The sequence below is a fragment of the Populus alba genome, chromosome 13 (genome assembly GCF_005239225.2).
Source record: "Populus alba chromosome 13, ASM523922v2, whole genome shotgun sequence".
Taxonomy (NCBI): domain Eukaryota; kingdom Viridiplantae; phylum Streptophyta; class Magnoliopsida; order Malpighiales; family Salicaceae; genus Populus; species Populus alba.
Window position 1 is genome coordinate 7,872,497 of NC_133296.1, and position 26,387 is coordinate 7,898,883.

Below are 26,387 nucleotides of genomic sequence, written 5' to 3' on the forward strand. Positions count from 1 at the left end.
TTTTTTTTTTGCTGCAACCGAGAGAGGGATGAGGGAGATCAGGCGTCTTGGCCGGGGAAAGGGAGAGTGAGAGTGGCGGCTGGTTTGTTTGGCAGAGGGCGAGGGAGAGTGGGAGGAGATGGTGAGGCGGCTGTGGCTGTTCCGGTTAAAGGGGTCTGTGTGGGGGATCAAAAAAATTCAAGGTAGGGGAGGGGGGTGGCCGGCTTGGCTTCAGGAGAAAAAAAATTCAAGGGGAGCGGAAAGGGGGGCTGGCCAAGCGGCGGCTTGGAGAAGAGATAGAATTAGGGTTTTGTTTTTGGGTTGTCTCTCCCCTCAATTCTCAAAATTGCCCCCTGAATGTGTTGAGGAAACCAGTATTTATAGGTGGAAATATTGCTAGGTTTTCAAATTGGTCCCTCAATTTCTTTCTTTTTGTAAATTTGATTTTTTTCTTCAATTTTTTTGTATTTTTTGAAAACGAGCAATATCAACGTCGACTCGATGAGGAAAATCAATGATTTTAAAAATGACGCGTGAAAAGTCGATCGCGTTCGAAAGACCCTTTAAAATTTAAATTCTTTTTTAGACGACGTTGAAAATGCTAAAATGATGAAAATATATTAAAAAACATATTTTTTTGGATTTTCTTTGTTTTTCTCTATTTTTGAATTTTTATGAAAATATATCAAAAACATGGGTCAAAAATTGGGTAGCAACAGATGCCCCCTCTTTACAATGCTTACGAAGCAAAACTCTTCAATGTTTTGCATAGTAAGCTTTGTAAAGAAAAACTTGTCTTCTTATCTTCCTAACTTGCTGAATATCCACTCATTTAAAGACCTTACTTTTTTTTTTCTTCTTTTTCTTGTCTTTCTTTCTTTCTGTCTCTCTCTTTTATTTTACGTTAACCTGAGATCCCATCTGGCGACCTCCTTTACCAAAACCAAAGAATGTTGTAGCTCGGTCTACCTGAAATCCTATATGGAGATTCCCTTTAACCAAAGCTACATGAGATCCCATCTGGCGACCTCATTAAACCAAAAAACAAAAAAAATATGTGTAACTCGGTTAACCTGAAATCCCATCTAGCGATTCCCTTTAACTAAAGCTACCTGAGATCCCATCTGGCGACCTCATTCAACTGGAACTAAAAATCGTGGGTACCTCGGTCAACTTGAAATCCCATCTGGCGATTCCTTTTAACCAAAGCTATATGATATCCCATCTGGCGACCTCATTCAACTGGAACAAAAGAATGTGTAAAAAGTGGTCTCATTGTAATGGGTGACCAACCCAGGTGGAAAGAATGTGAAAAACGAACTCATTATGATGGGTGACCTACCCAGATGGAAAGAATATGAAGTGCGGTCTCATTATAATGGGTGACCTACCCAAGAAAAAGGAAAGAGTGGTCTCATTGTAATGGGTGACCTACCCAGGTGGAAGAATGGCCGCGTTGTAATGGGTGACCTACCCAGAAGAAAAAAAAAATGGAGAATTGGTCGCGTTGTAATGGGTGACCTACCCAGAAAAATGTTGGTCTCATTGTAATGGGTGACCTACCCAAGAAAAAGGAAAGAGTGGTCTCATTGTAATGGGTGACCTACCCAAGGAGAAGAATGGCATCATTATTATGGGTGACCTACTCAGGTAAAAAAAAAAAGATGGAGAATGGTCTCCTTCTAATGGGTGACCTACCCAGAAAAAAAATGATGGTCTCATTGTGATGGGTGACCTACCCAAGTGGAAAGGGGGAAGAGTGGTCTCATTCTTATGGGTGACCTACCCAGGGGGGAGAATGGCCTCATTATTATGGGTGACCTACCCAGGTAAAAAAAAGATGGAGAATGATCTCATTCTAATGGGTAACCTACCCAGAAAAAATGGTGGTCTCATTGTGATGGGTGACCTACCCAAGTGGAAAAGGGGAAGAATGGCCTCATTATTATGGGTGACCTACCCAGGTAAAAAAAAGATGGAGAATGGTCTCATTCTAATGGGTGACCTACCTAGAAAAGAAATGATGGTCTCATTGTGATGGGTGACCTACCCAAGTGGAAGGATGGTCTCATTGTAATGGGTGACCTACCCAAGTAAAAAAAACATGGAGAATTGGTCGCGTTGTGATGGGTGACCTACCCGGAAAAATGTTGGCAATGGCTCAAAGGCGCACTTGAAAGGAGGTAGGGTTAGAAAACGCACTACCTAAGAAGTGAGGGCTCAAAGGCGCGCTCGAAATGAGGTAGGGTTAGGAAACGTACTAGCCGAGATGTGAAGGCTCAACGGTGCACTCAAACAGAAATGAGGGCTTAAAGACGCACTCGAAATGAGGTAGGGTTAAAAAACGCACTACCTGAATGGTGCTGGCTCAAAGGCACACTCGGAATATGGTGTAACCCCGATCTGTTAATGATGAAAGCAATGCATGATGGTCAATATGCATGTATACTTACCTGAGAAAAATAGGTCTCCCTTTCTTCATGGTGTCTTTCTTTCCTCAAAAGTTGGAGTGTTGGCAGTGAACTTTGATCGCTTTTTTGCTCTTGCTTACTTGAGTCATCTCTTGTGATCTTGACCTCTAGGAAAGACTTGATATCATCATACTTCTTTGTCCTCCGCCTCTTTATCTCAATGGTTGCCAATTTTGCTTGACATTTTCTTAGAATAGGAATCATGGAGCCAACTCTACCAGATGTTATTTTACTGTCCTCTAGCTTGATCATGCCCCCAAGTGTTCAATTCAGGTTTAGGGATGAGGCTATATGAAGGAAGGTTTGACAAGGAGCTGTTTTCATGCAAAATTTTTGGAATTCCAAAGCTATTCCAGACACAGAAATTATTTTGACATTGATTGAAAGCACACTCATTCTGAAGAAATTCAAGTGATTCCTATGGAGAGGTTATTAGAAGTGATGAAAACGTTTTGTTTTGGCTTTTGGTGAAAAATATGAAGTGACATTCGGCTAGACGAAATAGTTCAAGATTTAATATGAGAGTTTCAAAGATCCAGTCTTGAAAGCATTCATTTTATTTGCATGAATAATGATTTGGTTCACATGAGAAAGGATTACCTACCGATCCAGATCGTTTGCCTTTGATTAGAAAGGGCTTGATTAGGCACGTAATGTAGGCTTGGGCTCTTGGTTATGAAGAAAATGATATTTGTAGGCTCAAAAAGTGTTTAAGGGATTTCAAAACTAAAGATCACTTGTGCTTGTTTCTTGACCTTTTGTCATTTGAATGTCTTTTCAAAATCGATCTATCGTGCCCCAAGTGTTTGGGCTTAGGCTCTTTCTCTTTGCTTTTGTGTTTCTTCATATTGTTTTGATCATCATCATATTGTTTTTGCTTTTATGCTCAAAACTTTTGGATCCTTTGGATTTTTCTTCATGCCCCCAAGCTTTGTTTGGGAACCTTTGATGATTGAGAATTTTCTTTTATGCCCCCTAGTATTGCTTGAGCATTTTCAATCATTGAGGCTTTCTCTATGTCATCGCACTTGCCCCCAGTGTAGGGTGTGATCCTAGCCAAGGTTATTTATCTCAAGAAAAGCATAAGGCTCAAAAGGGGACTGCAAATGATCCTTTCTTCATTTCAAACTCATGCATTTAGGATCGGTAAGCCTTGCTTTCATGCGAGTATACAATGTGATTTCTCATTATTCATTCAAATAAAACTCAGCTTTTGGAGTCACTTCATAGGTTTGTTTTGTTTTTTTTTTTTTTTAGGTTTTCTAGGTGTATGGTTACCTTTTTAAGGAATCACCTGAATTTCCAGAACTTGTTTGTTTTGGACAAATATCAACATGATTTCTGTTTTTGTACTAGACTTTGAATTCCCAAAAATCCTGATGTGCGATCATGCATAGTTTTGAAAGAAAGGAAAACAAACCCAAAGATTCTTGGTGTGATGGTTTTATGCTTAAAGGTTATGCTCAATATGTTATTTGCATGAAAAAACAACAAAATTGAAGGTATGTTATAAACACATGATCTTATTAACAAGAAAGGCTCATTTGACAAGGAAAGTGTTGTGGAATTTTGAGCCAAGTTACCAACAAAAACTGGAATAGGTTGAAACAAAAATCAAGAATTTTGCAGGCATGATCAAACTAAGGTTTTTTTTTTTTTTTTTTCAGAACAAGAATAGGCTCCATTATGCACCGGTGGTGCAATTCCCCTTCGGTCAGCCTTCCCACCAAAACTTGTACAAAAATACATGATTGTGTCGAGGCTCTTGACCATGTTTGTCCCCAATTTCTTCGGGCAAAGTCATTGTTGGGTTTTGAACAAAGATGATAGGTCGGTTGGAAGGAACTTTCCTAGAGTTATTTTTCAGTATCTACTCGAGTAAGCTAGAGGCGAGTCACACATGTCTTTAGAAACTCCAACTCTTCTTAAAAATGAACTTTTCGGCAAGCACACTATTCATCTTTCGTACTTTTCTTCGTTCAAAGTCAGGTGTTGTGGACTCGTAGGGGACCTACTTTTCATTCTGGTGCATGCATGACAAATGTATGAACATGTAATCTATATGACGAACTCGCCCTTCGAGGGGTGACAATATGGTCGTAACTCTTGTATGATGGAACAAGAATCGTGAGTTTTGCCCAAACTCTACAATGAAAATTTTCGGAGTGACGGCTAATGTGTCACCCATAAGTCTTGAGTTCAAGATGTTTCAAGAAGGGTTTGCCCTGATGCAAATAACGATAACACATACAACCTAAGGACAGGTTCTATTCATTATGTGAACATGGGTAGGCTTTCTATCTGGTCTCAAAAGGGTCTCATATTTGCCCAGTGACGTTCTTCGTAAAGACAGCATGGGGGCGTTGCAAGGAATAGTTAAGGCACGTATACCCACCATTACCAAGCAGACACTCAGATATGAGTTGGGTGTTTCACGCATCTGAACCCTGACCAATAGTCTTAGGGCAGATCGCTAGTTCCCCACTTAACCTAGAAGTTTGTGTGTGCTTTCAAAAATAAATACAGGTGATGCATGAGACAATTCTATAAAATACATGGAAATAAATATTAACAAAAAGATAATGTCAGAAACAGTACCTTCCCCAGTGAAGTCGTCATTCTGTCGCACGTCGGAAAATCCTTGCGGCAACGGCTGGCGATTTTTTTCTCGTTGTTGTTGTTGCTTGAATTGGTTCGTTGGAGTCGCCACCTAGTAATTGATTGCGGGCTACTAGGAAACCGAATGTACTGGTCTTGTCAGAGATTCACGGGTAAGGGATTGGTTGTGGTTAGGGAAGGTATTAGCACCCATAACGCACCCTACCTGAGGCAAGCTGCTTTGTGATTTTGACGTGTTAAAGAAGTTTTAAAATTTTATCTTTTCATCGGATATTAGAAATACAACTTACGTATAAGTTAATAATTCTTGACCGTGATCCAATCAAAATATTAAATTCTTCTTTATTCTTTGCAATTTTATCATAAATAAATAAATAAAAACATACAAACACACACATAAACTTTCACTATATTTTCTTTTCTTCTTTTCTTTTCTTTCCTTTTCTTTGTTTTTTCTTTTCTTTTTTTGTTACATCAACAAAACAAATTATAAAAAAGTCAACTAAACAAAAAAAAAATACACTAAACAATTTTTACAATTACAAAAATTAGCCCCAACACAATCTGAAATTACAGGGAGACCCTTCTGCAAGCCGGAACAGTGTGCAGGAACAGTAGCGGCGCGTCCTCCCACGCGCCACCGTCACTGGCGGCGCGTGGGTTCACGCGCCGCCGAACATGCCGGAAACGAGCGGATCTACCCTGTTTTCTCCTTCTCTTCTCTTCTCTGCTGGTGGTAACACCCAGCGTCACCTGCAAACAAAGAAAAGAACACAAGCAGTCGATTTTATTTGGTTATTTTTCAGATCCGTTCGAATCCTTATGTTCTCTCTCGGTTCGCCATTTTCTCCTTCTTCAGGTGGTCGGTTTGTTCTCAGTTTTGGGATCTTTTTTGAGGCTTCGCCATCTTCTTCTCTGCTTCAGGTAGTTGGGCGGCGGCTAGTTGATGGTGGATCTGTGGCCGGATGTGGACGGCGCTGCTGGAGGCCGATATGCGCCGATGAACGAAGCTTCACCGCGTCTGTGCTCAGGAGGGAGACCGTGGCCTGCGGGCTGGAAGGCGGCGTTCTCGGTGGCTGAGAGAGAGGCCGGTCAGAGTGCAGCCGAGAGAGGGAAGTGGATGGCTGTTGTGGTTGTTAGCAAGCTAGCCGGGGAAGAGGAAGAAGAAAGAAAAAAAAATCCAGGTGGGGGCTGGCGGCTGAGAAGGAAAATTAGAAGGTGATTTGTTTGGTCTGAAAGAGAGGGGAGTGTGGGTGACCGAGAGATGGTCAGAGGTTGCGGCTGAGGGGAGAAGTAAGGAAAATGAGGCTGGTTTGGTCCCTTTTTTTTTTTTGCTGCAACCGAGAGAGGGATGAGGGAGATCAGGCGTCTTGGCCGGGGAAAGGGAGAGTGAGAGTGGCGGCTGGTTTGTTTGGCAGAGGGCGAGGGAGAGTGGGAGGAGATGGTGAGGCGGCTTTGGTTGTTCCGGTTAGAGGGGTCTGTGTGGGGGATCAAAAAAATTCAAGGCAGGGGAGGGGGGCGGCCGGCTTGGCTTCAGGAGAAAAAAAATTCAAGGGGAGTCGGAGGGGGGCTGGCCAAGCGGTGGCTTGGAGAAGAGATAGAATTAGGGTTTTGTTTTTGGGTTGTCTCTCCCCTCAATTCTCAAAATTGCCCCCCTGAATGTGTTGAGAAAACCAGTATTTATAGGTGGAAATATTGCTAGGTTTTCAAATTGGTCCCTCAATTTCTTTCTTTTTGTAAATTTGATTTTTTTCTTAATTTTTTTGTATTTTTTGAAAACGAGCAATATCAACGTCGACTCGATGAGGAAAATCAATGATTTTAAAAATGACGCGTGAAAAGTCGAATGCGTTCGAAAGACCCTTAAAAATTTAAATTCTTTTTTAGACGACGTTGAAAATGCTAAAATGATGAAAATATATTAAAAAACATATTTTTTTGGATTTTCTTTGTTTTTCTCTATTTTTGAATTTTTTTGAAAATATATCAAAAACATGGGTCAAAAATTGGGTAGCAACAAGCATGATAAAAACTATATTTTTCTTTTTCTTTGTGTTCATATTTATGTTGATTCTTTCATAGGTTTTAAGGGATTTTCGGCTGGTGACTAGTATATTTTATTTGGTAATGTGATCCGAAAGCTTCTTTTTTTTTTCTTTAGTTTTTTTTTGTTTTTGTTAAAAAAATCTTGACCCTTTTGAATTTTGACAAGGCAGTGCAATAATTCCAAATTTACAAGACTAAAATTAGGTAAAATCATGATTCTACTGTTGATTTTATAATAATTCTAAATTTTCAATTTTTATCTTTCTTCATATATATCCTTGTGCTTACTCTTTGTGTTTGCTCTCTAATACATGACAAGTAATTGGATCCATGAATTCTTTTTTTAATTAATAGTACAATGAAGAAGAAAACATTCTCTTATTTAACCCTTCATAACAAATAAAAAATTTATCTATTATGAGACTAAATTTTAAAATATTTTATTCTATAAAGATATTAAATAAATTCTTTAATCAATAATAATAAATAATATTATGAAATTTGATCCATAATATGTTTATGCCTAAATATCATAGTCTTTTTAAATAAATTTACAACATAATAATTTATCTATAAAAAACTTCATAACTTGTTTAAGACATTATCTATCTAACAAGAAACAAGACTTCAAAATTAAAAATAAGTCAACCTTTGATTTGGTTGATTTTACCCAACAATATGATAATATCATAGCTAAGTGGGCATAAAATGGGGAGTTTTCTTAAACCAATCCTTCGACGAATTGAGATATTCAGGTGAGAATTTTTGCATGATTTTCATTTTCCATAGGCTGATCGCCTGAATTAAAAAAGCTTTCCACTGCTGCCTTGTAGAAAACCTCATCGAACCATGACGGGGATGATGAAGCAGATGATATGGTGGTGAAGTTATTGTTCCATCGCTTTCAACTTCGAACTCTTGGTTGTCAATCTCATGATCCGACGATCCTGACCCTTCAAATGAAGTCTCGTAGTAGTCAATGTCATGATCCCCCTCTGAACCTTCAAAAGACTCTTGCTTGTAAATGTCATGATCCAACGCTAGAGTTTGATCGTAGTTGTTCCATCCAAATGGAAATGTCTCTATCACATGGATCCCACATCGTACCACTTCACTGTTTTCGGACCTCAATAACACATGTAGTTCCAATCCAGCATTTCCACGGTAATTTTCCATTGCCATCTCACGTCTACTTACGACTCTTAGCCACCTACTATGGAAATAGGGTCTTGCATGTGTAGCTTCGAACAATTGAACACCGTCGCTTTTATTTTTTATAATAGCCTTGAATTCTTGATTCCCACCACCTGAACAGCCAGCCACAATGACCAAGCCTTTGAAATCTGGAGGTATATCAAATGATAATGAACATCCTTCTCCAATCATAGCAGAACCATTATGGAATGATAGAGTAAAATACTCGCGAAAATCGAAGATTCTCTGCATAAATATTGAATTCAAGGAATGTTGAGATTTTAGACACCGATTAATATATATATAATGTGTGTGTGTGTGTGTGTGTGTTTATTTGTGTGCAAGAGAGACAGACATGGTACCTCAAGAACATCCTTGGTATATTTTGATAAATTACTTAGACCTTGCTTGCCAGCAATCTCAATGAAATTGTACAACGGACACTGAGACAGATATGGTGGTGCAGATATAACTCTATCTCTTCCAACTTCAGACTCATGATCCCACTCTAACCCTTCAAATGAATCTGTCTTTTCAACTATCACATGGATCCCACATTCAAACACTTTAGTGTCTTCTCCCATATCAAGTTCCATGCACAGTTCCAATTCCTCATCTTCACAGTATTCTTCCATTTCCATCTCACTTGTACTTATGTATGTCATCAAATTGCTAGCGAATGAATCGCATACGTATGCTTCAAACAATTGAATACCGTTGCTTTTATTTTGTATACACAATTTGGCGGCACCAAAAAGACCTATCAAGCATTGACAGGCAACCCCAACGACCAATCCTTGGAAAACTGGAGGTACATGAAATGATAATGAAGTTCCTTTTCCACGGTAGCTGAACCAATTTGGAATCATACTGAACTTATCTCTGTGGCTGAACGTATAACAACAATTGAAGAGAATTTGATATCCGTAACCACCGTAGCACAGTGCCTGTATATATCAGACATTAATTAATGTATATATAGTATGTGCCAATTGTGTGCTTATTTGTGTGCAAGAGAGACAAAAATAGTACCTCAACAAGACTTTTTTTATAATTATTTGATAACTTGTTCTTGATAACAGAAAAAATAAACCAGCCATGATTACTTAGACCTTCCATGCCTTCAATCTCTATTAAATCCGGACAACCAAACAGATCCAGATGTAGATATTTTTTTGCTTGGATTGGTAGTCTTACCCATTGCATTGATTTGCAACCAAATGCATCCAAATGTTCTAAATTTGAGGGAAGCTCTAGGATTGATACAAGATTTCCACATTCCTGAATGGTCAAAAACCGCAGCTTAGAAAGGATGCCGATGCCAGAAGGCAGACTGAAGAACTCGTTTCTTGATAGATCCAACTCTTCGAGAGAGGAAAAACCTCCAAAATCAACAGAATTAGTTGCCCGTTCAAAGAAACCACAATTAACAAGTTTTAGCTTCCCCAATACTCTCCAAATAGTGGAAGTTAGAGTTATTCGAAAGGCTGAAATCCAAGAAGAATTTGGTGAAGACCGATATGGTAAGTTCCATTGCCAGTATCCGCACAATGACAACTTCCTCACAAACTTTAAATATCCAACTGAAGAGAGAAATTGCTCGTTGTTGATTCCATCTGCTAGAAGCTCAGTGAAGGACTCAATATCACCCATGCACTCCGGCAGCTCCTTAACTTGTGAACACCCCGAAATATTCAAACACACAAGAGACTTTGAATGTCCAATAGATTGATCTACCTCAACTAAATTTAAGCAACCTTCAAGCAGTAGTTTCTCTAGACTTGAACTGTGCAGGTTTGGGGTTTTAACAAGGTTCTTTGAATAACTGAGATCAATGATCTTTAGATTGTTGAGAATCTATGAGAGCAGTGAGGAAAATCATTAATAAGTAATCATCAAAAGTTCTCTAGACAAAATTTTAGGCATTTTTGTATGTTTCGCACCTTTTTTTCTTTCCATAGTTCTCTGATGTTACTATACTGCATATCAATAATAACTACGTAGTCCAGTGAAAAGTTGGATGGTAAAAATTCCAAAGGACATTCAAGCCAGCAAATCCACGTCAACACTTTAGAAAGCCGCTCGAAAGATCCGGTGAGTTCTGCTCCATTGATTTGGAGTAATTTTAACAATTTCATTTTTGTAAATGATCCAGTGCTTAGCGATTTGTCTTCTGATCTTCTCACATCCAGTGTAAGGCCTTTGACAACTTCTGTTCCCTAAAATAGGAAAAAAAAATCAATAGAACTCTCATATGATTGTTCGTAATAAGTTTGACAATAAAGATACAAATGAATGTGCCTTTCTGTATGCATTGAGTTCTTACCATCTGCATCTTGAGTACTATCCACGCATCCTCTTGACTCCAAATTCTGCTCCTTCGTGCAGGATTTTCAGGTGACTCTTCCTTAACGATCTCCCTTCCCATCCCTCGTAATAGATCATGCATGCTTATTGTTCCAGAATCATCAACTTTAATCAAAGATCGTTCAATGAGAGTTCCGAAATCATCTTCTGGATTGTAATCATAACGTCCTTCTAGCACTTTTGCTACGTATTCTTTATTTCTACCAATAAAGAAGCATGCAATATCAAGAAATGTATTCTTTAGTGTAGGTTCATCCAGTGTGTCAAAACTTGTTCTAAGTTTTTTCTGAATTTCACAGTTTGGAAATTTTCTCAATCTGTCAATTACAGATTCCCATCTAGCTTGGTTTTTCCCAAACAAACAAGAACCTAAAACCTCAAGAGCTAAAGGAAGTCCTCCACAGTATTCGACTACATCATTCGAAAGCTCAACATAATCTTTTGCTGGCTTAGTGTCCCTAAACGCATGCTGACAGAATAGCTGAAGGGACTCATCTGGGTACAATTCTTGAACCTGGTATCTTTGATCAGCTTCAAGAAGTAAGCGTTCATCTCTAGTTGTAATTATCACCCTACTTCCGGGACCAAACCAGCTTCGCTCTCCAATCAAAGCATTTAATTGGTTTAGATGATATACATCATCAACAACAACAAGAACTCTTTTACGCCAGAGTCGTTCTTTAATCAGAACCTTTCCTTTATCAACATTATTGATCTTCTCAGTATTTTGTCTTAAAATATCATGAAGAAGTTGTTGTTGTAGAAGAACCATATCCTTAGATTCTGATTTTTCTTTAACATTCAAAAGAAATGAGCTTCCCTCGAATCCATATCCACAGTCATAGCAGAGTTGATTAAATACAACTTTTGCTATAGTCGTCTTTCCTATTCCTGGCATCCCATGTATGCCCACAATGCGTACATCATCTGTTGCAGTACTTAGAAAGTGAAAAATATTGTGAGCAAGCGGATCAATACCTACTAGGTGCTTAGGAACATGTAAGTACTTGGGGTCCAATTTAGTTAGCACATCCTTGATAATCTCTTGGTTAAATTTTGCTTCATGCCTGTTTATGGACAAAAGCAAGTCATTAGTCATTAATAGCGAGACAATGAAGTATGTTCAAAATGTATTTTATTGTTTCACATTGTAAAATAGATAATGTATAATGACTCCATATATAAATGTGTGGAAGTGAATCGGATAGAGAAAAGGCATACCCATTTGCCATATCTTTGAGATTCCAACCAGATAGATTTCCTGCCTCTTCAAGAGCTTCTCTCCACTCCTTCACCTTCTCGTTAGAACGTTCTTCATGTATAACAAATGCTTTTGCAAAACTGCCGGTCTGTTTTCTCACATCTGAAGGATCGATGTCATAGAATATAGGAAGAGCAATTTGACCAGTTTTCCTATATTTACACTTCAGAATGTCCACAAGTTCTTCAAGACACCATCTAGAAGAAGCATATCCTTTTGAGAAGACCACTATAGATATCTTTGATTCTCGAATTGCCTTGAGGAGATGATAAGAGATTTCTTCTCCTCTAGGAAGTTCATCATCATCTCGAAAAGTGTGGATTCCTGCTTGGACTAAGGCAGTATATAGATGATCTGTAAATGTCTTGCGAGTATCTTCTCCACTAAAACTCAAAAAGACATCATAGGCCCCTTGTGGTCTAAATCGAGAAGAATCTAGCTCTGTCATGGCAGCTGCAGAAATTAAGGCACGATTAATTATTAGCAATGAAGCGATTGCAGGAGGTATCTGCTATCTTGCAAATCTAACTAGTAAGGGATACATGTGAAGTGATCATCAAAGACAATACATATACATGAATGTGCTGAGTAGGAATTTCAACGCAATTACTATTAGAGAGTAAGGTAAGAAAATCATCCATTCATTGAGGTTCAACTAATACTTTAAGTTTACTTCTCTTTCGCGAGGACGAGTAATTTTATTAACTGCGTGGTTCAACACAAAGATATTTTTTGAGCTAAATAGAAAATTTTCATCAATAAACTCATCAAAGATGTCTATACCTGAACATAAAGCTTTCAAATTATTGTTATGAGTAAAGACATGAAATTAAAACAAGAAAGAAGCAAAGAAGAGGTACGTAGCCATACCTCTATACCTCTATATAACAAAGGGTTGGTTGGATTCCACAAGCTATGAAATTGCAGCAATCAGGGAGAGAGGTTAGCAATCGGGGACGGTAATTTATTTCAACTACCCAAACGTATTTTTCAATTTGTTTTTCAATTTAAATGTAGTTTCAAAGAAGCAAAGAAGGGTTATATACTAGCTAAAACATGACAGTATAAAATCCCATGTAGCAATTATCTTGTTTCGCAATCTTCTTAGTGTTAATATTGCTGTAAAACTACATGCATTCATGCAATCAGAAGCAACAATCGCAAAGGTTACCTCAATATGGTGTTTGAGTTGTTCGGATTCCACCAACCTGGCGACTTTAAAGATCAAATTGCAGCTCTCAGAAAGGTTAGCTGAAGAGTAAAGTAATGAGGACTGAAGGATAGTAGAGGCAATATTGTTTCGGAGAAAGAATATAAATCCTTTTTGCAAATTATTAGCAATAATTATCAAAGATGAAGGGTATCATATATAGGAATAGGAGCTTGGAGATTTCTTTAGCAGCGTGTGATCAAGGTAATTTCCTGGTTGTTAATGCTGATTGATTAGGGTTGTTGCAATGATTTTTTAAAAATAAAAAAAAAATATTATTTTAATATATTTTTTTAATAAAAATCATTTAAAATACAATTCTCTTTCAGACTGTAAAAGACGCTCTGAATCTTTCTCCCCCGTCTGCAGCATTGATTACAAAACCGCGTTGTTAGGTATGTCATTGGCAGCATCACAATCAAATGGCATAATTTTCCATCTCTCAGAAGACCCTCGCCCTCACGCTCCCGTCTCCATGCATGAGGCTGCTTCCATCTCTCAGCCCTCCTTTTTGGTTCGTAGGTGTAATCTGATATTTATTATTAATTTTATTCATATAAAATATATTTATTATTTAAAAAATAAAATTATTATTTCTACCGTGTTTTTGAGAAACCCGACAGTAACTTCATAATCAAAAAGTATAAATTTCCGCGGACAACTTGCATATACATGGGACAGCTATAACCACTTTTTTGTTCTTGTTGTTAGAGTACAGTGAATAATATGTATAATAGTGCATAAATCTGTTAGTAATGAATCAATCAGTTAGTTAGTTAAAGAAGTTAGTTACATGTAGTTAAGTTGTTACAGCTGCATGTATATATACTAACTAACTGTAGAAAGGATTAATCAATCAAAAACAGAAAAGTAAAAGGCAGATTACATATAGATTTCTTCATTCTTCTCTCGTCTATCAAATCAACCTTTTTGTAAATACTGCTAAATCCTTCATCTTATCATGGTATTAGAGCAGTTAGCTCACGCTTGAAGATCCTTGGTATTCTTGCTTCCGCACTATCTCTTCTTTTACACATTTTGATCTCTGACTTGTAATCTACTAATCTTTCAATGGTGAATGCTTCACAACTTCAACTCTTGCAATCTCCAATCACAGCTCTCATTCCTTCTATTCCTATGTCTGTTAATGTCAAGCTAGATGATTCAAACTACCTCAATTGGAACTTTCAGCTCCAACTTCTGCTTGAAAGCAATGGCATTATGGGATATGTTGATGGATCAATTCATTGTCCACCTCAACTCAGCATAGCTTCATGCGAATCTGGAATCACTACTTCTCAAAATGATGAATTCATAATCTGGAAAATGCATGACCGAGCCATCATGCAACTGATTACTGCTACATTATCACCTATTGTTATGTCTTGTGCAATTTGTAGCACCAGCTCCAAATATCTGTGGAATCGATTGAAAGAACAGTTTTCAACTGTGTCTAGAACTAGCATTTTTCATATGAATCTAACCTTCAAACAATCAAGAAAGGAGCAAACTCAATCTCACAATATCTTCATCGCATTAAAGAAGCTAGGGACTATCTTTCAGCTGCTGGTGTATACTTTTCTGATGAAGATATTGTTATCCTGGCTCTCAATGGCTTACCTAGTGAGTATAACACATTCAGATGTGTTATAAGGGGACGTGAGAGTGTAATCTCATTGCATGATTTTCGTTCACAGTTGCTTGCAGAAAAAGTAATTATAGAGGCCTCAGCTCATGTTCCTTTAATGACAGCAATGGCTGCAACTACAGGTTTTTCTCTGAATCATAATTCATCTCAGAATGCTCACAGAGGATTTAAGGCGTATAGTGGGAATAGACACACTAGCAGAGGTCGGTTTATTCAGGGATCTAAACAAATTCACTCTAGACCAGTGTTCTCTTCTATGACACATGCACAATCGGCCCCTAATCCTGGAGTTCTTGGTTCTTCCCCAAATCAGCCATTTCACAATCACCCTGCATCTATGATGCCAATCTGTCAGTATGCAATTCTGAGGGACATACTGCCCCGTTTTGTGATGCTTCTTCCTATAAGAAATCCAAATGTCATATATGTGGCAGAATCAATCACACTACCTGGTTCTGTTTTTATAATGGCAAAGGCCCAAATTATATTGGCATGCCTTCTACTACTACTTATCCATCTCATCAGTCCTATCCCATACAATCCTCTGCTATGGAACAATCTCCATATCGCACCCCCTTACCACATCCCACATTCTCTCCTGCTCATTGTCCAGACTCACAGCCTCTTATGCAAGCCATGCACACCATGGTCACCCCTGCACCTATGGCATCCCATTCCTCTGGACCTTCTCAATTATGGCTCACGGATTCTGGTGCCACGAATCATATGACAGCATACTTCAATAATCTGACATTAGCCTCACCATATCCAACAACTGACACAATTCAAACTGCCAATGGTGAAGGTTTGCTAGTATCTCATGTTGGTCAATCTACTATTAACTCATCTATGTCCTCACTCAAGCTAGATTCTGTGCTCTTTGTCCCAAAATTAACTTAGAATCTCTTATCTATACATCGGCCACAAGGAGGATTCTTTACAGAGGCTTGTGCAGTAATGGTCTGTATCCCATCCATGCTCATTCATCATCATCTCCTACTCAGCCATCTCCAGCTCAGGCATTCCTTGGCCAACTTGTTTAGTCTAATTTATGGCATCATAGGTTAGGACATCCCACAAATTCTGTAGTCTCTCTCATGCTTAATAAAGCTCATATTCCTGTTTCAAAAACTTCTTCCTCTACAATGTGTCATCCATGTCTTGCAGGGAAAGTTTCTTCTCCATTTGCCACTATCCATATTGATTTATGGGGACCTGCCCCGTATATTTCAGTGGATGGTTATAGATATTATACTATCTTTGTTGATGAATGCACACGGTATTGTTGGTTGTTCCCCTTAATCAACAAGTCTAATTTGTTCTCTACTTTTGTTGCCTTCCATTCCTTTATTGTTACACAATATTCTGCAACTGTCAAAACTCTGCAGACTGATGGGGGGGGGGAATACACATGCAATCGTCTGTAACAATTCCTTATTGACAAAGGTATTGCTCATCACCTCTCGTGTCCCCACACCCATAAACAGAATGGGATAGTCGAGAGGAAACACCGTCACATTATGGAAACCACAATCACTCTCTTGCACACAGCCAAATTACCATCTCAATTTTGGTCCTATGCATGCTTAACAGCTACATATCTCATCAACCGAATGCCCACTCCAATTCTTCTTCAAAAATCTCCCTTTGAAATGTTATTTGGATCCTCTCCAAATCTTGATCATCTTAGGATATTTGGTTGTGCTTGTTTTCCTCTTCTTCGCCCTTATAATCACAACAGATTGCAGCCTAAAACCTCAAAGTGTGTATTTCTTGGATATGGCATCAGGTACAAAGGTTATTTGTGCTATCATGTGCCTACTCTGCGTTTGTTTGTTTCAAGACAAGTTATTTTTTATGAAAATCAATTTCCATATCCTGTATTTTCTCATGTATCCGTGCCCACAGTTCAGTCATCCTCATCCCATTCCTCCTCCTTATGTCCTATGCCTCTTGTTACTACAGAAAACACAGTTATCCCTTCCATCTCTAGGTCTTCTTCCCATCATATACCTGTCTTATCTACAATTTCTCCTAATTCTCCATCCATTACTGCTTCTACTCAAGCCTCTTCTCCTCCTGTGGCGGCTGATATCAGTATTAGTTCTACTACTTTTAATCCTGACAACCTTCAAGTTGTCTTGTCCATTCCTTCTCTAAATATGCATCCCATGCAAACCAGAAGCAAGAGTGGCATTCATAAGCGCAAGGCATTCTTAGCTAGTATTCAGGATCTTCGTGCAGATGATCTGTCTTTAATAGAACCAGCTACTTACAAGTCTGCCATTAAAACCCCTGTGTGGTTACAGGCCATGCAATCTGAAATTCATGTCTTACATACTCAAGGCACCCGAAGTCTTGTTCCTTTACCAGCAAAGCGAAACTTGGTGGGATGCAAATGGGTTTTCAAGATTAAACGTCATTCAGATGGCTCAATTGCTAAGCACAAAGCCCGGCTGGTGGCCAAAGGTTTTAGTCAGGAACCTGGCTTGGATTATGGTGACACCTTCAGTCCTGTGGTGAAACCTACCACTGTTAGACTAATTCTTGCACTTGCTGCTCACTTCGGTTGGCCCCTCAAACAATTAGACGTCAAGAATGCATTCCTGCATGGCATCCTTCAAGAAGAAGTTTACATGTCTCAGCCTCCTGGTTTTGAAGATTTATTGCATCCCCAGCTTGTGTGCAAACTACATAAAGCTCTCTATGGTTTAAAATAGGCACCTAGAGCATGGAATGATCGGTTTACTCAGTTTCTACCTTCCTTGGGTTTTCTCACAACATATTCTAATCCTTCCTTGTTTGTCAAGCATGTTGGTTCCCATATTGTTGTACTGCTCCTCTGTGTGGACGACATTATCATCACAGGCAGTGCATCTGCTGCAATCTTGCAGGTTATCCAAGCCCTCACAACCGAGTTTGACATCACAGACTTAGGTTCTCTTCATTACTTCTTGGGCATCCAGATCACTCATACATCTACAGGCTTGTTTTTTTCTCAATCCAAATATATTGAGGAATTACTGCTTAAATCTGAGATGGTTGATGCTAAAGCATGTGATACCCCGTGTCTTCCTTCTCATCGCCTTCTCAAAGAGGATGGAGCACCATATTCTAATCCTACAACATATCGCAGCATTGTAAGAGCTTTGCAGTACTTAACTTTTACACGACCTGACATTGCATTTTTTGTCCACCAAGTTTGCCAATTCATGCAAAATCCGATGGTGTCCCACTTCACTGCTGTGAAACGAATTTTGCGTTACCTTAAGGGCACTCTGCATCTTGGTCTGTCTTATACTAAAGGGGACTTGCAGTTAAAGGCTTTCAGTAATGCTGATTGGGCAGGGGATCCTAATGACAGACGGTCTACTACTGGTTTGGTCATCTTTTTGGGACACAATCCTATCTCTTGGTCCTCCAAGAAGCAACAAACAGTGTCCCGATCATCCACATAAGCTGAGTATCGTGCCTTATCCTTTATTACGGCTGAGGTGGATTGGTTAAAGCAGTTATTAGTCTTCTTGCATATTTCATTACCTCATATCCCTGTTCTTTTTTGTGATAATCTCTCTGTCATTGCTCTCTCCTTCAATCCTGTTCAGCATCAACAGACCAAACACATTGAGGTTGATGTGCATTTTGTTCGAGAACGCGTTTCACATAAGCAATTGTCAGTCCAATTTGTCTCCTCACAAGAACATTTCGCTGATATACTCACCAAGGGGTTGAGTGCCCCACTATTTCGTACTCATTGTTGCAATCTCAGGCTTAGTTGTTTACCCGCCTGATCTTGTGGGGGGATGTTAGAGTACAGTGAATAATATGTATAATAGTGCATAAATCTATTAGTAATGAATCAATCAGTTAGTTAGTTAGAGAAGTTAGTTACATGCAGTTAAGTTGTTACAGTTGCATGTATATATACTAACTAACTGTAGAAAGGATTAATCAATCAAAAACAGAAAAGTAAAAGGCAGATTACATATAGATTTCTTCATTCTTCTCTCGTCTATCAAATCAACCTTTCTGTAAATACTGCTAAATCCTTCATCTTATCACTTGTTTGTTGATTTGCTAATTTGTGTTAAAGGGAGGGAAAGGGACTGGATCTATATAATCCACCTTTCAATTCTTTGTGTTCATATTTATGTTGATTCCTCTATGTAACAAAGGATTGGTTGGATTCCACAATTAATATTACTGTAAAGACTAGAACAAGGGAGATTCCTTTGTAAGGAAGCCTCTGTAAGGAATCTCTTCCAACTTCAGACTCATGATCTCACTCTGACCCTTCAAATGAATCTGTCTTTTCAACTATCACATGGATCCCACATTCAAACACTTCAGCGTCTTCTCCCATATCAAGTTCCACGCACAGTTCCAATCCCTCATCTCCACAATATTCTTCCATTGCCATCTCACTTGTACTTACGTATCTCAACCAATTTCTAACGACCGAATCGCGTACATATGCTTCAAACAATTGAATACCGTTGCTTTTATTTTTTATACACACTTTGGCAGCACCAAAAAGACCTATCAAGCATTGACAGGCAACCCCAACGACCAAGCCTTGGAAAACTGGTGGTACATGAAATGATAATAAACTTCCTTTTCCACGGTAGCTGAACCAATTTGGAATCAGAGTGAACTTATCTCTGTGGCTGAACGTATAACAGCGATTGAAGAGAATATGATACCCGTAACCACCGTAGCACAGTGTCTGTATATATTAGACATTAATTAATGTATATATAGTATGTGTCAATTATTTGTGTGCAAGAGAGACAGAAATAGTACCTCAACAAGACTTTTCGTATAATTATTTGATAACTTGCTCTTGGTAGCATAGGAAATAATCCAGCCATAAGTACTTAGACCTTCCATGCCTTGAATCTCTATTAAATCCGGACAACTAATCAGATCCAGATTTAGATATTTTTTTGCTTGGATTGGTAGTCTTACCCATTGCAGTGATCTGCAACCATATGTATCCAAATTTTCTAAATTTGAGGGAAGCTCTGGGATTGATATAAGATTTCCGCATTCCTGAATGGTCAAAATCTGCAGCTTAGAAAGGATGCTGATGCTAGAAGGCAGACTGAAGAACTCATTTTTTGATAGATCCAACTCTTTAAGAGAGGAAAAACCTCCAAAATCAACAGAATTAGTTGCACATTCAGAGAAACCACAATTAACAAGTTTTAGCTTTCCCAATACTCTCCAAATAGTGGAAGTTGGAGTTGGCAGAAAAGCTGAAATCCAAGAAGAATTTGGTAAAGGCCGATATGGTAAGTTCCAGTCCCACTTCCAGTGTCCGCGCAATGACAACTTCCTCACATACTTTAAATGTCCAACTGAAAAGAGAAATTGCTCGTTGTTAATTCCATCTGCTAGAAGCTCAGTAAAGGACTCGATATCACCCATGCACTCTGGCAGCTCCTTAAGTTGTGAGCACCCCGAAATATTCAAACACACAAGAGACTTTGAATGTCCAATAGATTGATCTACCTCAACTAAACTTGAGCAACCTTCAAGCAGTAGTTTCTCTAGACTTGAACTGTGCAGGTTTGGGGTTTTAACAAGGTTCTTTGAATAACTAAGATCAAGAATCTTTAGATTGTTGAGTATCTGTCAGAGCAGAGAGAAAAATCATTAAAAAGTAATCATCAAAAGTTTTCTAGACAAATTTTTGGGCATTTTGGTATGTTTCGCACCTTTTTTTCCTTCCATAATTCTCTGATGTTACTGTACTGCATATCAATAACAACTACGTAGTCCAATGAAAAGTCGAATGGTAAAAATTCCAAAGGACATTCAAGCCAACAAATCCACGTCAACACTTTAGAAAGTCGTTCGAAAGATCCGGTGAGTTCTGCTCCACTGATTTGGAGTAATTTTAACAATTTCATTTTTGTAAATGATCCAGTGCTTAGTGATTTGTCTTCTGATCTTCTCACATCCAGTGTAAGGCCCTTTACAACTTCTGTTCCCTTAAAAAGAAAAAAAAATCAATAGAACTTTCATCTGATTTCTTGTAATAAATTTGACAATAAGGATACAAATTAATGAATGTGCTTTTCTGCATGCAATGAGTTCTTACCATCTGCATCTTGAGTACTATCCACGCATCCTCTTGACTCCAAATTCTGCTCCTTCGTGCAGGATTTTCTGGTGACTCTTCCTTAACGATCTCCCTTCCCATCCCTCGTAATAGATCATGCATGCTTATCATTCCAGAATCATCAACTTTAATCAGAGACCGTTCAATGAGAGTTCCGAAATCATCTTCTGGATTGTAATCATAACGTCCTTCTAGCACTTTTGCTACGTATTCTTTCTTTCTACCAATAAAGAAGCATGCAATATCAAGAAATGTATTCTTTAGTGTAGGTTCATCCAGTGTGTCAAAACTTGTTCTAAGTTTTTTCTGAATTTCACTGTTTGGAAATTTTCTCAATCTGTCAATTACAGATTCCCATCTAGCTTGGTTTTTCCCATACAAACAAGAACCTAAAACCTTAAGAGCTAAAGAGCTAAAGGAAGTCCTCCACAGTATTCAACTACATCATTCGAAAGCTCCACATAATCTTTTGCTGGTTTGGTGTCCCTAAACGCATGCCTACAGAAAAGCTGAAGGGAGTCACCCCGGTTCAATTCTTGAATATGGTATCTTTGATCAGCTTCAAGAAGTAAGCTTTCATCTGTACTTGTAATTATTACCCTACTTCCAGGGCCCAACCAACTTGGCTCACCCATCAAATCAAGTAGTCGGTATGGACGATCCACATCGTCAAAAACAACAAGAACTCTTTTGTGCCGAAGTCGTTCTTTAATCAGAACCTTTCCTCTATCAACATTATTGATCTTCTTAGTATTTTGTCTTAAAATATCATGAAGTAGTTGTTGTTGCAAAAGAACCATATCCTTAGATTCTGATTTTTCTTTAACATTCAAAAGAAAAGAGCTCCCCTCGAATTCATCGCAGAGTTTATTAAATACTTCTTTTGCTATAGTCGTCTTTCCTATTCCTGGCATCCCATGTATGCCCACAATGCAAACCTTCTCTGTTGCATTACTTATGAAGTCTCTGATTTCGTTGACAAGGGGATCAATACCTACTGGGTGAGTACCAACATTCATGTCCTTGGGATACAATTTATTCCACACTTCCTTGATAATATATTGGATAAATTTTGCTTCATGCCTATTCATAGACGAGAGAATAGCGAGAGAATTAAGTATGTTCAAAAAGTATTTTATTGTTTCACATTGTAAAATATATAATGTAGAATGACTCCATATATAAATGTGTGGAATTGAATCTTATAGAGAAAAGGCATACCCATTTGCCATATCTTTAAGATTCCATCCAGATAGATTTCCTGCCTCTTCAAGAGCTTCTCTCCACTCCTTGACCTTCTCTTCAGAACGTTCTTCATGTTTGACAAATGCTTTTGCAAAACTGCCCTTCTGTTTTCTCACATCTGAAGGATCAATGTCATAGAATATAGGAAGAGCAATCTGACCAGTTTTCCTATTTTTGCACTTCAGAATCTCCAAAAGTTCATCAAGACACCATCTAGAAGAAGCATATCCTTTTGAGAAGACCACTATACATATCTTTGATTCTTGAATTGCCTTAAGGAGATGATCGGAGATTTCTTCTCCACTAGGAAGTTCATCATCATCTTGAAAAGTGTGGATTCCTGCTTGGACTAAGGCAGTATATAAATGATCTGTAAATGTCTTGCGAGTATCTTCTCCTCTAAAACTCAAAAAGACATCATAGGCCCCTTGTGGTCTAGATGGAGAAGAATCTGGCTCTGTCATGGCAGCTGCAGAAATTAAGGCACGATTAATTGGCAATGTAGCGATTGCAGGAGGTATCTGCTATCTTGCAATTATAACTAGTAAGGGATATATGTGAAGTGATTATCAAAGACAATACATATGAATGTGCTGAGTAGGTATTTCAACACAATTACTATTAGAGAGTAAGTTAAGAAAATCACTCATTCATTGAGTGTCACCTAATACTTCAAGTTTAAGAACCAGAGAGCATAAAACAATAGCATTTAAAAAGCTTACTGAGGTCAGCTTTTCTTCTCTTTCACGAGGATGAATCATTTTCTTCATCTTTGGATTGTTTGCATTTTTCTTTCGGCATTCTAAAATGGAATGATCTTGTTCTAGAAGACATGCAAGGAATTAACTCAATAAACTCATCAATGATGTCTATCTGAACATAAAGCTTTCAAATTATTGTTATGAGTAAAGACATGAAATTAAAACAAGAAAGAAGCAAAGAAGAGGTACGTAGCCATACCTCTATACCTCTATATAACAAAGTGTTGATTGGATTCCACAAGCTATGAAATTGCAGCAATCGGGGACGGTAATTTATTTCAACTACTCGAACATATTTTTGAATTTACATGTAGTTTCAAAGGAGCAAAGAAGAGTTACTAGCAAAAACGTAACGAGGACTGATCAAGGCTAGTAGAGGCAATATTGTTTGGGAGAAAGAATATGAATGCTTTCTTGCAAATTATTAGCTATATATGCAATAATTATCAAAGATGAAGGGCAACATTAACATCATAATAAAAAAAGAGATAAGGTTATGTTGATAAACGTTAAAAGTTAAAATAATATCATCAAAGAGTATATCCCCAGCTCATTGATGAGCTTGGTCATGTGGGCAATATTTTTACTAAAACCTAGTTGTTTACCTTTTTAAAAAAATAATATAAAATTATTGTTAATATAATTGGGCTTGGACAAGTAAACTAGTTGCGAAAAACCTGACCATGTTGGTTAGATTACACGGAGTTAATATTTTGTTTTTACTCTATTTACGTGGATTTTTTAAGTTCACAGGCAATAATGTTTTGCTATATGTATATACCCAATGGAATTTATTATTATGTTATTTTATTTATTCATCTCCTTAGCTAAAGGAGTGAATGTGACTATATACAATGGGCAGTTATGATTTCTCTCCACGCTAGCATAGACCTTAAGGAATGGTTTAGGGTCCCCATGCCACCCATGTGCATCATCCATATGTCTATGAATCATTAATGTGAATATTAAAATATCTTTTCTATTATTTATTAAGAAGCAAACTAGATAAAATTATAATTTAGTCCATGTTCTCTTACGACTTTTTGAAAAGCATAATATGATGTGTTATTAAAATAATCTTAAAAAAAGGGCTTAACTTTGATTAACAAGTAATTAATTAAGCTAATCTGATGATTGTATAGAATATAATTTTCTCATCTTTAAAATAATAATAAATTTATTTCCTTGCTTTGTTATAGCTTGATCTCATTTGTTCAACCAAGGGAACCGGAGCATGGGTTAGAAAAAATCTTAGGTAATTTTTTGTTTTTGTTGTAGTACATTAATTTTTTTTTTTTTTCTAAGTCTATTCTTTTTTTTCTTTCTTTTTGTCTTGTCCCTTTATTTTGCTTTGACTATTGACTTAATGGCCTTTTCAATATACTTTTAATGACTATATATATAAAAAAAAAGAATATGCCTTATTTTTTTTTTTATTAGATAGTATCATTAGTACTTTCCTCCTCTATATAAAAAAAAAATAAAATCATCAGACTGATAATACATTTTTCAGGTGGGAAGGGCTCAATAGTTTTTTATGAATGCTTTCTTGCAAATTATTGTTTCTACCAACAATAACATTATAATAATAAAAAAGTATAAATTTCCACGGACAACTTGCATATATTAAATTTCCAAAGTGTGTCGGTGATATTAAAACATGGGTGCGACCTTCGTGGAGATTAATTGGGACAGCTCTAACCATTTACTGGTGGTGGAGATTCCAAAGTGTGTCGGTGATTTTAAAACAGCTAAGGGTTCTTTTTATCAAAAGAAGACTTTGACATTAAATCTTCGCTTAAAGAATGTTTTTTTTTTTCTTATTTTATATTCAATCCATCCTTACAATTACAAGTATTCTAAATTATATCAAATTTTATTCAAATGATATGATACTGGCCGGTGAATACAAGTAACAAGTGTAGAACTAAAATTATTTTTTCTTTTGCTCTCATATCAATTAAATTTGAATTAACTCGCTTTTCTAAGAATATTCCTTTAAGTCGAATCATTCCATGACCATAAGATATGCTCCTAAAGTAGCGATGATTTATACATCACATCATGATATAGTTAAAAGTCACAACGAGTAAGATTTTGAGATCTTAGATATGATCTTTAGGACTCACATAATAAAGAAGCATGGATCCATTCTTTAATCTTGTAATGATCGCTAGCACATGTAGTATGAAATACATGCTATAGTGGAGCTTACTCTTTTCTTTTCTTAAGACAGAGTGTATGTCGTTGCTCTCCTTGTTAGAGGAAATACACCATACAAGTCTTAGTCTTATTGCAAAAAACATAGACTTCAAATCAGAAATTCTCATTTGTTCATTTTTCATTAGTGGCACATGAATAATTTCATACTCAGCTTCAATCATAATAGACACATGAATGGCGGGAATTCATTCATGCCAATTCTTTTATTTAAGAACCTCATCTTGGTCCTAGCCAAGGTGATTTTTTAATAATCACTTTGAGTTAAAATTGCTCCCACTACGTCCAAGTCGCTTATTAAGCATTAAAACTCAAATAGTCTCATCTCTACTTACCTTATAAGTGCTAGAGGTGATTGCTCATGTGAGTGAGCCAATCAAAGTCTATCGACATACTTCAACAAATTGTATTATACGATGCTCAATATAATCCATGAAACAAATAATGAATAAAATGATATTCTAATGGCATTTATTCATTACTCAATCATTGTAAGCTTTCGTATGATCCTTAAAACTAATTACATTCTACATAAGCCAAAGGATCTCACATGTCTAACAAATGATTCATTATTAAGAATAATACAATATTGTTTCAGAATAATACAGTATTCATTATTAAGATTCAATATTAAATTACATAAAATATTCAATTCACAATTAAACAACCAATCATCTTAAAAAAAAATACAATATTAAGAATAATACATTTCAGAATTGTTTTATATTTTAGGCACATAAGTAGGGTCTCCAATTACGTCATCCACTTCTTCAAAGTCATCTCCTCCAAGTTCATTCTGCTCAAACCATGAAATGAATTTAGCAACAGCATCCAAATGACATGCGCTTCTTCCAATGCGTCGTATACCCTTTTCGGCATACTGACGTTCCCTCTTAAGTAGCATTTCATCTTCGAGATTGTTGAAATCTCAGGATTCCAGCCTATATTCCAATGATAGTCGCACCGACATCCATTCCTCAGGCAAAGAATTGAGAACAATTAACATTTGATGTCCCATGTAGAATTCGTAAACACCACTCATTGCCAGTCTAATCATCCAATGATACATATAATCAATGTGCTCTTGAATTTTATGAACAGGATTAAAGGCATAGCCCAATAAATGATCAATTTGTTGTTGCCTATCCACTACAACAAAATATTCCCAAAGCACATAAATATTATACTTAATATTTAATTAAAGCATGTATCATCATATATGTTAAAAAACAGATACGA

The 26,387-nt window shown here is 37.3% G+C and overlaps 1 protein-coding gene and 1 pseudogene across 1 annotated transcript; both read right to left on the minus strand.

The window, feature by feature from the left end:
* Nucleotides 1–7,808: 7,808 nt before the first annotated feature.
* Nucleotides 7,809–12,386, minus strand: LOC118040585 (TMV resistance protein N). The gene is made up of 6 exons (XM_035047555.2): nt 11,898–12,386; nt 10,636–11,743; nt 10,253–10,528; nt 9,507–10,166; nt 8,672–9,256; nt 7,809–8,555 (listed from the first exon to the last, which is right to left on the minus strand). Exons 1-6 carry the CDS (start codon nt 12,383–12,385, stop codon nt 7,809–7,811), a joined length of 3,864 nt encoding a protein of 1,287 aa, XP_034903446.1. The 5' UTR covers nt 12,386.
* Nucleotides 12,387–18,957: 6,571 nt separating this feature from the next.
* On the minus strand, nt 18,958–26,052 carry LOC118040597 (disease resistance protein RPV1-like; annotated as a pseudogene).
* Between the last annotated feature and the right edge of the window lie 335 nt (nt 26,053–26,387).